This window comes from Poecilia mexicana, unplaced genomic scaffold (genome assembly GCF_051168715.1).
Source record: "Poecilia mexicana isolate PSO_F unplaced genomic scaffold, ASM5116871v1 scaffold_7, whole genome shotgun sequence".
In the NCBI taxonomy this organism is placed as follows: domain Eukaryota; kingdom Metazoa; phylum Chordata; class Actinopteri; order Cyprinodontiformes; family Poeciliidae; genus Poecilia; species Poecilia mexicana.
Genome location: NW_028263376.1, coordinates 20,529,623 through 20,540,707, shown reverse-complemented (window position 1 = coordinate 20,540,707; position 11,085 = coordinate 20,529,623). Strand labels below are relative to the sequence as shown.

Genomic DNA, 11,085 nt, shown 5'->3' with positions numbered 1-11,085 from the left:
TTCTATCAATTCATTAGCTGATAAACACTGACATTACTATGCTTAAAATTTGGCAAACCAAGACAGTGTTGTCATAGCTTTGTAAGCCTCTGATAGGTTAATAAAACTCCTGTGGATTATATAAAAATAAATAAAATAAGATATTGTGAAGAGAATTGTAGACCTCTTCATATCTGCCTCCTTCCTGGGTAAAACCTTGTTTTGAATATCTAATAGAGAAGTTGACATTTAATAGTTAAACCTGTTATGAATTAGAATATTCATCCAAAGTTCCCTTAGCAAATCTTGTTAAATTTTGTTTTGATTCCATTCTTAATTAATAGTGGTTGCTAATACATTAGTGAATATAATAAAGTTTTAACTGCAATGTCAGTGTCGCTGTGGTTACTTTGAGTTGAGGGGGGGCAGAGGAGACCATCAGCTTTAATTCCTCACTTTTGTGATCTTCATTTCTAAAAGCTGGTGTGGGTAAAGCACAGGCTGTCAGAAATAGCATTAAGTCATGTGATGGGAACTACACAATTCTGCCTTTATTATGTAATCTTAAATTATGCACGAGCGCAAATACAAGGTAAAAATGTGAGTACACCAAGTTTTAATTCTATTGTTTTACATATCAGGACATTAAAAACTCATTTAGTCTTTGTGGTGTAAATAAATAAGCCAAATACAGACAGAGGTGAATAAAACAGCAAAGGACATGATATTCTCCTCATCTGGAGGGTGGTGTAATGTTACAGCTGCAACTCTTCCTGCTCATCACTCTGAAAAATTTACTTTTAAAGCCTTTATTACAACTAATTTGGATTTCATCATTGTACAAGGACAAATACTTCACCAGTGGAAAAAACAAAAGTACTATAAGTCTTTATTTTAACACTGAATCAGGTGAAATTCCCCTCATTTCCCCAAGAGTCTCAATAAATGCCAGATTTTAATTTCATCAAGCCACAACTTTATTTCCATCTTGGTATAAATTGTATAAATGAGCTCAGATTTAATCAGCAACCTTTCGTCAACTCTTTGTTGACAGGATCCCGTTACATCGTCAACTCCTGCAAAGCAACAAAAAACAAAAGGTCAGTTCGAGCTCAAAACACTGTTAGACAGTGAGAAGAGAGAGCTTCTCTCTTCTCAGGACAGAAATGTTGGCTTCAGTAGAGTCAGAAGAACGAAAGTCACTGTGTTAAATCATCACTGAAGAGTCACACATTGCTGACTAAATCAATTTTCACCAATAAAAGTTTTGAATTCTCACCATAATAGCGTTGACAATGTCGTTGTTGTTGTTTTTCAGGGCGCGTACAGCCTTTGCCCGCGACACGTTGGCTTGTGACATGACGAGTTCGATGTCCTTCACCTCGACTCCGGTCTCATCAACCTACATATAAAATTGCAGTAATGTTATGTTTTTCCCTCCCGTATTTTCTTTACCGTAAAGCAGCATTAATTTACCACTAGAGAATAACGACATCTTACCTCTTCCTCTTCGCTTTCCTCCTGTACTGTGGGCGTCTGTGTGTTGTCCTGGATCTTTGCTGTAGCTTCTCCCTGTACCTTGAACTTTTCTGCTGCAGCCAGCTGGGCTTGCTGCGAAAGATCTTCAATCTGTGGCACAGATGAAATGAGAAAAAAAAAAAAGTTTGTTACATGAGTAGGCTTCAATAGATTCACTATCAATATGACACCATTAGAGGCATTTATAAATAGCAGGGCTGCTGTCATTCGTCAACATAATCAATGATTTCTATGATGGAAGTGTCGGTACTGATATTTTTAGTCCATCTTTTTGAGAGCATCCTTATTTGCCCAATTTCTTATCTTCCGTGTTTGTTTTGTTCTCCTCCAAAACAAAAATGGCATATAAAGTGTCCAACTACCAAATGAGCAACGCTGTAATAGTCAGAAGTAAGCAGTGGCTGCTGTCAGGTTCTGTGAACTGCAGCAGCAGAAGCGCTAATGGAGTAGCTTCTAAAGAGATATGAAAAATTTTATTTACTTTTTATTTTATAGATGGAAAATGCATATAGTTGTTATACTATCACCTGAAAAAATGTTTATGGAAATGTTTACACATTTCTTCATATGTAGACTCTGACTAAATCAATTTTAATTGATGTCCAGATAAATAATTTGAACCCAATAAAAACTAAAAACTTATGTACAACAGTGAGTTTCAGCCTCCTTTAATACACATTAAGTTGATGCTTTGATACAAGCATATAAGTGAGGCCTATTTTTGATTTGATGTTAAATACTTTGGCTTTTCTATTGGTAAATCATGAAGGTTTTCTTTTTACTATAGTTTTGTCATGCTAAATTGAGCACACAATTTATAAAATTCATACTTCAAGTGCAAATCTTTGCACATTATGTAGTGTATGCAATAAGACAAAAAAATCAGTTTTAAATAATTAGCTTCTTTGGATGACAAAACAAAATTGGTCTGTAGGATAATAAAAAATAGTGATTATTATAAAGTGGTTTGGTTCATGTTGAGCACACTGATGCTGGCTGGCTGGTTACCTTAGCTTCACCGAAGACGATGTATGTATCTGACGCAGGGCTCTTGTAGACGTCTGGTTTGGTGATGACGAACAAGATGTTCTTTGATTTGCGAATGGTGACCCTGGTGACTCCTGTTACCTGCCTGAGTCCAAGCTTTGACATCGCCTGCAATCATGTGGAATAGTGTTGCAAATGTGGCGGAAATCCAGAAGAAGCCGCATGCATTTGTACAACAAGGAAGACGCGATCATTACCTTTCGTGCCTTCTTTTCACTGCGGCTCTGTTTGGCTTTGCTTACAGGCTCTTCGTCTATTTCAGCAGCTGCTGCAAGCTATAAGAAATAGAAATTTTATGGATTAGGATAGCATGGAAATTAAGAGGCGATTAATACATTTTTAGCATGAAAAACAAATCTTCTCAGAACATAGACGTGGCTTCAGTAAGATCAGAAGAACGAAAGTCACTATGTTAATCATCATTGAAGAAGAAAAGTCATGCTATCAGGGCAGGATGTTGTTGACAAATAACAAATATGCTGGACTGAACTTTAATCATTACCTGAGCTTGTTGTGTCTGTGTCTGTGCAGAGTCCTGTTCTTCCAGCTCAGGAACTGAGTCATCACTGTCCGACTCTGTGCCAGATCCTACAGAAACCAAAGGTACATTTATTTATAGGGTACACCTTCAAACTGTTTTAGAAATAAGCTGTAAAACACAAAAAAAGCAAACATTGTCAGTGGGTCTGAACTTTGCTACAAAAGAGCCACAGATAAATAGATTCTGCACCAAACAATCTGAACACTTTAGATACGAGCCAAACCCATGTTTAATGCGCTAACAGGTAAACTCTGTACCCAATACAACACTAACAAAAAGCCAAAACAAACAATGAACACAATGCTAAACTGCCAAAACTGCCAACAAAAAGAAAACTGCTGACACTGTCAACCCAAGTTAATGTAAACTTCCCACACTAGATATCTGTGAAGGTGAATGACCCTATCCAAAAATCTTAGAAGTTTCCAGAACATGGGGCTGGGAAACAGACAACAAAAAATGACAAAGAACAGATACCATCATTGTCGTCCTTGATCACAGATTCCATCTTGGCTGGGATTTCGACAGGTTTAGATGATATGACATGATTAGAGGGAGCAGTGCTGATTTTATCAGCTTCAGGCTTGACAGGTGCAGGTTTTGCCACTGCTTCGGCAAAAGTAAGTTTACGTGTGGCAGGGGGCGGAACAATAGGCTCAACTGGAGCAGGTTTTGAGGCGACTTCAGTAGTTTGCTTGGCTTGTTTAGGTGACTCATCAGCCTTCGGTTTTGCTGTTTTAGGACTCTCGGTAGCTGGTTTAGGTGCTTCAGCAGCAGTTGGTTTGACTTGCTTGGTTTGGCCTGCACCGTCAGGGGCTGTTGCTTTGGCCAATGGACAAGCCTCAGCTGTTTTATAGGGGTCTGAAGCCAACTGCTTTGCCTGTTTGGCTGCCTCGGGGGGCGCCTGCTTAGCCGGTTTGGGTGACTCGGGGGACGCCTGCTTAGCCGGTTTGGGTGACTCGGGGGACGCCTGCTTAGCCGGTTTGGGTGACTCGGGGGACGCCTGCTTAGCCGGTTTGGGTGACTCGGGGGACGCCTGCTTAGCCGGTTTGGGTGACTCGGGGGACGCCTGCTTAGCTGCCTCGGGGGACGCCTGCTTAGCTGCCTCGGGGGACGCCTGCTTAGCTGCCTCGGGGGACGCCTGCTTAGTCTGCTTGGCTGCCTCGGGGGACGCCTGCTTAGTCTGCTTGGCTGCCTCGGGGGACGCCTGCTTAGCCGGTTTGGGTGACTCGGGGGACGCCTGCTTAGCCTGCTTGGCTGCCTCGGGGGACGCCTGCTTAGCCTGCTTGGCTGCCTCGGGGGACGCCTGCTTAGCCTGCTTGGCTGCCTCGGGGGACGCCTGCTTAGCCTGCTTGGCTGCCTCGGGGGACGCCTGCTTAGCCTGCTTGGCTGCCTCGGGGGACGCCTGCTTAGCCTGCTTGGCTGCCTCGGGGGACGCCTGCTTAGCCTGCTTGGCTGCCTCGGGGGACGCCTGCTTAGCCTGCTTGGCTGCCTCGGGGGGCGCCTGCTTGGCTGCCTCGGGGGACGCCTGCTTAGCCTGCTTGGCTGCCTCGGGGGACGCCTGCTTAGCCTGCTTGGCTGCCTCGGGGGACGCCTGCTTAGCCTGCTTGGCTGCCTCGGGGGACGCCTGCTTAGCCTGCTTGGCTGCCTCGGGGGACGCCTGCTTAGCCTGCTTGGCTGCCTCGGGGGACGCCTGCTTAGCCTGCTTGGCTGCCTCGGGGGACGCCTGCTTAGCCTGCTTGGCTGCCTCGGGGGACGCCTGCTTAGCCTGCTTGGCTGCCTCGGGGGACACCTGCTTAGCCTGCTTGGCTGCCTCGGGGGACGCCTGCTTAGCCTGTTTGGATGCCTCGGGGGACGCCTGCTTAGCCTGTTTGGGTGCCTCGGGGGACGCCTGCTTAGCCTGTTTGGGTGCCTCGGGGGACGCCTGCTTAGCCTGTTTGGGTGCCTCGGGGGACGCCTGCTTAGCCTGTTTGGGTGCCTCGGGGGACGCCTGCTTTGCCTGTTTTGGTGCCTCGGGGGACGCCTGCTTAGCCTGTTTTGGTGCCTCGGGGGACGCCTGCTTTGCCTGTTTTGGCGCCTCGGGGGCTGCCTGCTTTTCCTGCTTGGACACCTCGGGGGACGCCTGCTTTGCCTGCTTGGGCGCTTCGGGAGCCGCCTGCTTAGGGGCCTCGGGAGCCGCCTGCTTGAGTGCCTCTGGGGCTGCCTGCTTAGCCTGTTTGGGTGTCTCGGTGACCGCCTGCTTGGCCACTTCCAGGGCTGGTCTAGGTGCCTCGGTGGAAGTGGCTTTGGCCTTCTTGGGTGCCTCGGTTGGTTTGGCCAGTTTAGGAGTCTCAGAATCTGCTTTAGGTGCCTCAGCAGCTATTGGTTTGGCTTGTTTGGGGGCCTCAGCAGCTGTTGCCTTCATGTCAACTGACTGAGCCTTATTAACTACCACAACACCCTTTTCGGGTGCTTGTTTGGTAACCTCAGAAGGGGTTGACTTTACACCAGCATTTGGCTTGGTAACTTTAGGAGGTGAGGCCCTAATATTCTCAACCTGTTTAGGACCTGTGTTAGAGTTCAATTTGGTCTCATCTGCTGGCTTCACAGCAGCAGCAGTTTTGTCTTGGCCAGTCTTGCCAGCAGCAGATTTAGCCTTGGAATCTGTAGGAGAAGGCTTAATGACCTCCTGAGTTACAGTTTTCACTTGGGCAGCTGCTTTAGGAGCTTCGACAGGCAAAGGTTTGGGTTCAGTACCCATTTTGGCTTTACTCTCCTCTGGAGGAGCAGAAGTAACCCCTTTAGGTCTAGGTTCAGAAGGAGACAAAGCAGCTTTTGCACTCTCTTTGGCAACAGGAGGTGCAGAGACTTGCATTTTACCAAGCTTCTCAGGTGGGATAAGTGGAGGAAGCTCATCATCGACCATAAACAATACAGGTTTTGCGGAAGCAACCTTATCACCAGATTTTGGTGGGCTTGAAGCAATAGTATCAGAGAATGAAATTGGTGCAGCAACAGCAGGCTTTGGGGTGACTTTAAATGCAGGGGGTGGCTGAGATTTCGTCTCAACTGGGACAGCTTTAGCTTCAGTAGTCATAGATTTCTTCAAGTTAGGTTCCTCTGACTTTTCCTTTACCTCTGGGACTTTGTGGTCTACCTGGACAGGAGCAGGCTCAAATGCCTCTCCTTTCTTAGCCTTTCCTTGTTTGCCAGCCTTAACCACTTTTGGGGCAGAACGATTGGCAGGGGAGCTACTGGCTGAGGAAGCTAAAGGTGATGCTAAAGGTGATGCCAAAGGTGACACCACGGGTGACCGAGGAGTAGAGGAGGGAGTAGATTTAGGTGAAGTGGGTGAGGAGGAAGAGGCAGACATAGAGGAACGTTTTCTTCTGCCAGGTACAGCCTTTGGGGCAGAAGAACCCTGTCCACTCTTGGCATCTTTGCCTTTGGCCTTTGCGGGGCCAGGAGCTACCTGAGGTTGCTGGGTAGAAGCTGGGGCAGGAGGCGGAGCTGAACAGGAAAGAGATCATTTTAAATTTGTATCCCAATAGCTCAAGACATAGGCATGCGGGTTGAACACTCACAAATCAAAAAGCACTCTCGGGCTTACGTTAGAAAAAAACAAAACCTCAGTACATCTTCCATAACTTTAATACAAGCCAGCACCACAAAACACAAACTGCATATTTCCACACAGAAACCTTCTGTCTGCATTACATTAGAAAATAGTTTGGGGGAAAGAAATTTGCATAACTAATACAGAATTCCCATAAAATACTGCACATCCAATGAAAAATTCCACACAAAGATTTGCATCTAAAAGTACTCATAGTGATTTTGAAATATCAAGTAACTTATTCTAGTAGTGCAAATGTGTTTACAATCCCACTTTATTATATTCTTGACTAAATTATGACAGAAAAAGAAAAGAAAATGCCATTAGCCTGCCACTGTACTTTTGGGATGTACAAATCAAGCATAAGAATCTACAATAAAACTCAGAATATCAGAGAATTTGTTCATTTGTGCTTGCGGTCTTGCGGTCTTGACAAACCTTAACTTCTTAAAACCTCAATGACTTCCATGATAAAAGATCTCAGACTGATCATTTCCTGCTGCTTCTGGTATGGCTTTTTTAATGAGACCTCAACAACAGACAGACAATTAAACCAGTTCTTACAATTACCGTTGGATGAAAAGCTTTACATCTACAAAGAATGAGAACCAACTTACGCCACACAGAGCTGATTTAACTCCTTGTAAATATTGTTGATTTATCAACAGAGGAAGTAAGCTAATGATAGCTTTCCGCTATTAAAAGTAACACCAATGCTTTTTTTGGACACAATATATTTCAGTATTGTAAGAAGGCTTTGCTCTTTTAAATGCAATGAATAGTTCATTTCCAAACTCAACAAATAATAAATTTAATATTTAAGAAATTAACTTATACCAAACTTATGCCCTGGTTTAATACTTATTAATCCTTGGTTAATAAGTGACATTTTAAAGTCACTATGTCTCCTGTTAATTGTTTTACAGTTAAGTTGAAAACTTGATTGGTCCTATAACAAATCTATATCAACAAAAACCGACAATGAGTAGCCAATGATACGTCTTCCTGTTGTGCAAAATAATCTCAAACTGCATGTAAAAAAAAAAGGGACATGGGTTTGGTTTTTATGGAGGATAAACCAACCTGAGGGTTGATGAGTGGCTTCATACTTATTAGTCCCCTTGGTCTGAAAAGACTTTGATAGAAGGATAGGAGGTGTGTTCATGTCACAAATATCATTCTCAAGGACCACATTGGGATACATTTTATCCTCATCAGCTTGACCATCAAGTGAGGTCTTGGGTGAAGCAATCCTCCCATCTTCATGTCCAGGACCAACATCTTCTCCAAATGCCTTTGCATCATCAGAAACTGATTCGATATCTTGTGTGGATAATTTTTCAACTGCAATAAAGCAATCACTTTGTTGGCCTTCAACAGTAACCACATGCGGCCCCAAGGAAGCCAAAGGGGCCTCAGTAGGAGGGCCACATTCTTCATGAGCTGCCGGACCAGCTGAAGCCTCTGCTGAGACAGCAATCAGCTCTTGCTCTGGGACAGCTGAGGCCTGAAAGCTGCTCACTTCTTGATTTGCAGCTACACAGTTGGCTTGATCACAGAAAGCATGAGTTTGTGTTTCTTCTGCCAGCCCTATTTCCTGAGCAGATATAGCTGAAGCTGGATGATTTTTACTCATTGTGGGAGGAAGAGGAGAGTTGAAAACTCCAGGAGCTAATGAAGGAAGAGCAACAGAGATGACAGGAGGTACAAGAGGTAAGACTTCAGACTTCACAGAAGCAAATAAAGGGAAAATGTTTTCCACAAGTGAAAAGATATGTATAAAAAAAACATGAAATTGTTTGGTTTTGGGAAAACTAAAGGGTGAAGAAATGACGTTGATGAAGAGTGACAGTGTCCCAAACTCCATGCAGTGTTTAAATGTGACAACAGTGAAGACATGATTTATTTTTTAGGAGGTTTAGAAAAACTAACAAATATCACACTTATTACTGTGATAAATTCTATACAGTCACCATTAAATACATTTCATCTTACAGTAAGACCTTTTAATTCTTACCACTTTTCTTCCAGTGACAATATTCCACGTCTAGTTATTTAATATAAATGTTTGGAAACAGATAACCACTAAATAGAAGAGCTGCTCTGCAACCTTGATGAATGATTGAAAAAAAATATTATGTAAAGATCAAAACAGAGTCGCACAGAAGGCACCATCCTTAAATTAAGGGTTGTAGTAACCTCACATCGCTAAACTCACTTTAAAATGATTCTTAGACTAAAAACAAACTGATTTTATTCACATGTTAGAATGTCGTTGGCTTAAAATGATCTTAAAAAGACTTAACAGTAGCTCTTTGTTAGGAGCTCAACTTCTTTGAGTCCTATTTATTTTGTACTCTTGGTTCCCTTTCAGAGCTTTAAGAGGAATTTTATTATATTCCAAGTTCGTTAGCACCTTTAGACAGTATTGTAGGCATACCTGCTATGTCTTGTGGGTAAGGTGTGGCAGCGTGTCTTGATAAAGTCTGTATAAATGGATATGTTTTTTTAAACAACCATATTCTATATGAAAGTCTTGCAGTTGTAATATCACACATACGTTCCCGTTTCCGTTCTTATTTATTGTTATATGTTTTTAAGTGATTAGTTTTAACAGGAGATGGCAAGAAAGCAATTTTGATTTCTCAGATGTCTAGCACATATTGACAATAAAGAAAACTTTGATTTTTGTCCAAAAGCCTATTCTAAAACTACAACATTTTAAAGTCACAGCTTTAACTAATCAAAATGCATAGGCAACCTAAATCTACCAAAACATCAAATCCACACACCAGATTGTTTTAACAAGCAGTGTTACAACGATGTACCTCAATGTTAGTCATTCTGTGCAGAAACACAAACATGACTCAACATGCATTGTGTGCCAAATCCAGTTAGCCAGTCCTTGTAATCACACTCTATTGTGAGTTTGAGTGAATGAAAGAGGGGTCCTGGATTACACTTTACTCCAAATCCTAAAACGGACACATACTGTCACCAATCTCAGATCACATGAATGCTGTCAGCTTTTATATCAACACCTTATCCTGCAGAGTTCATTCCCTAAACCGAAAACGTACCCAAACACAATTCTCGATTCAAATCACATCCAAGCAGAAGCCACTCGCTGACAGATGCATAACCTCTTTAAGATCCAACACCCCACTTTACAAAAATGCAGAACAGCAGCGTGCAAAACTGAGAAGACAGGCTGTACAAACCAGTCTCCGCTTGAGGCTGCTGCATCTCCTGCTCGGTGACTGGGACCGTTTCTGTTGCTTCGCCAGGCATGGTCGCTGGTAGGGAAAATAAAAACACACGCTTTAAGTTGTTTTTCAGCGATCTGAAACCAAATACTGCCTCTGTCGACACATAAAAATCTAAACACAGAACTGCGGAGATCGGCTGGACAGGTAACAGAGCCCAAACTTTAGCTTTGCGAACAGTTTGTAATGCATTAACACAGCTTCAGCTAATTGCCCGTTAGCCTCAACCGAAAGAAGATAGCTGCTAATAACTGTATATTGGCATTTTTCCTCCTATTAGTCATGTTTTTAGCAATCCAGGTGGTTGTCATTAATATTAAAATTAATATCTCGAGATAAACAAGTAACTGCGGCCCTGACAAACTGCTAACAGTGTGTTTTACATCATGCTCCCCCATTTTGAACCGGCAATCAGCGCTAACTGAGGCAGATTCTCGTTAAACCGAGAGCTCTTAAAGAGTAATACTTGTAACGGCTTAATGGTCAAACTTTAATCAAACACACCAAACCTACCGCAAAGACAGAAATGAGTGGAAAACAAGGGGATGCAGACGGATTGTTAGCGGAGAACTCACCGACTCAGGACGCTATTTCCAAGATGGCTGTGAAAGAGAACGCCTGACCTCAGATTCAATGTAATATCCGTTGGAGAAATCGCTTCCGCATCCGGGTCAGCTAAATCAACAGCGATCTCAGAATAACAATCATGTCAATGATGTTTTTTCATATACTTGAACAACTTTTTGGTAAAACAAATGTTTATTATTTCAGTATTATTTTAGAAAGTGTTGCTACTCTTATTTTACTAGTGGTAAAATTAAAAGTTTGTTACACAAGCTTTTTTTTTTGTTTTTTATGAGCCTGTTGTGCCAATTTGAGATCAAAGATATACAGTAAGGACAATATACTTTACCTAATGTATTTGTTTCATAAGTGTTATGATGAAAAAAGTGATTTGAAAAAGCTTTTGTATTTTTTTATTCCTTGAAATACCAGAATTTAACTTTAATTTTACCTAACATTTTTAAATATTACACCGAATGTTATCAGTTGCTCACTTGTAAATCTCCCTTTCACCAAATACTTTTTTACCCTCTACCTTGAGTAGGGTAGAGTCA

At 42.6% G+C, this 11,085-nt stretch overlaps 2 protein-coding genes and 2 non-coding genes across 5 annotated transcripts; all 4 read right to left on the bottom strand.

The window, feature by feature from the left end:
- Positions 1-932: 932 nt before the first annotated feature.
- Positions 933-10,625, bottom strand: LOC106917486 (nascent polypeptide associated complex subunit alpha). 2 transcript variants are annotated; one of them, XM_014986501.2, is made up of 8 exons: positions 10,543-10,625; positions 9,923-9,997; positions 3,068-3,153; positions 2,763-2,840; positions 2,527-2,673; positions 1,480-1,608; positions 1,259-1,381; positions 933-1,055 (listed from the first exon to the last, which is right to left on the bottom strand). In XM_014986501.2, the coding sequence occupies exons 2-8, from the start codon at positions 9,990-9,992 to the stop codon at positions 1,041-1,043; spliced, it is 648 nt and encodes a 215-aa protein (XP_014841987.1). In that variant the 5' UTR covers positions 9,993-9,997; positions 10,543-10,625; the 3' UTR covers positions 933-1,040. The 2 variants fall into 2 exon arrangements, with proteins under 2 accessions (XP_014841987.1, XP_014841988.1); XM_014986502.2 differs by lacking the exon at positions 10,543-10,625 and adding an exon at positions 10,481-10,502.
- Positions 1,130-1,204, bottom strand: LOC148158422 (small nucleolar RNA SNORD59). Its single transcript, XR_015763886.1, has one exon. It is a non-coding gene; the product is annotated as a small nucleolar RNA SNORD59 (small nucleolar RNA).
- On the bottom strand, positions 2,922-2,994 carry LOC148158421 (small nucleolar RNA SNORD59). Its single transcript, XR_015763885.1, has one exon. It is a non-coding gene; the product is annotated as a small nucleolar RNA SNORD59 (small nucleolar RNA).
- LOC148158420 (uncharacterized) lies at positions 3,074-9,916 on the bottom strand. Its single transcript, XM_088007222.1, has 2 exons — positions 9,142-9,916; positions 3,074-8,372 (listed from the first exon to the last, which is right to left on the bottom strand). The coding sequence occupies exon 2, from the start codon at positions 6,456-6,458 to the stop codon at positions 3,522-3,524; it is 2,937 nt and encodes a 978-aa protein (XP_087863348.1). The 5' UTR covers positions 6,459-8,372; positions 9,142-9,916; the 3' UTR covers positions 3,074-3,521.
- Positions 10,626-11,085: the final 460 nt, after the last annotated feature.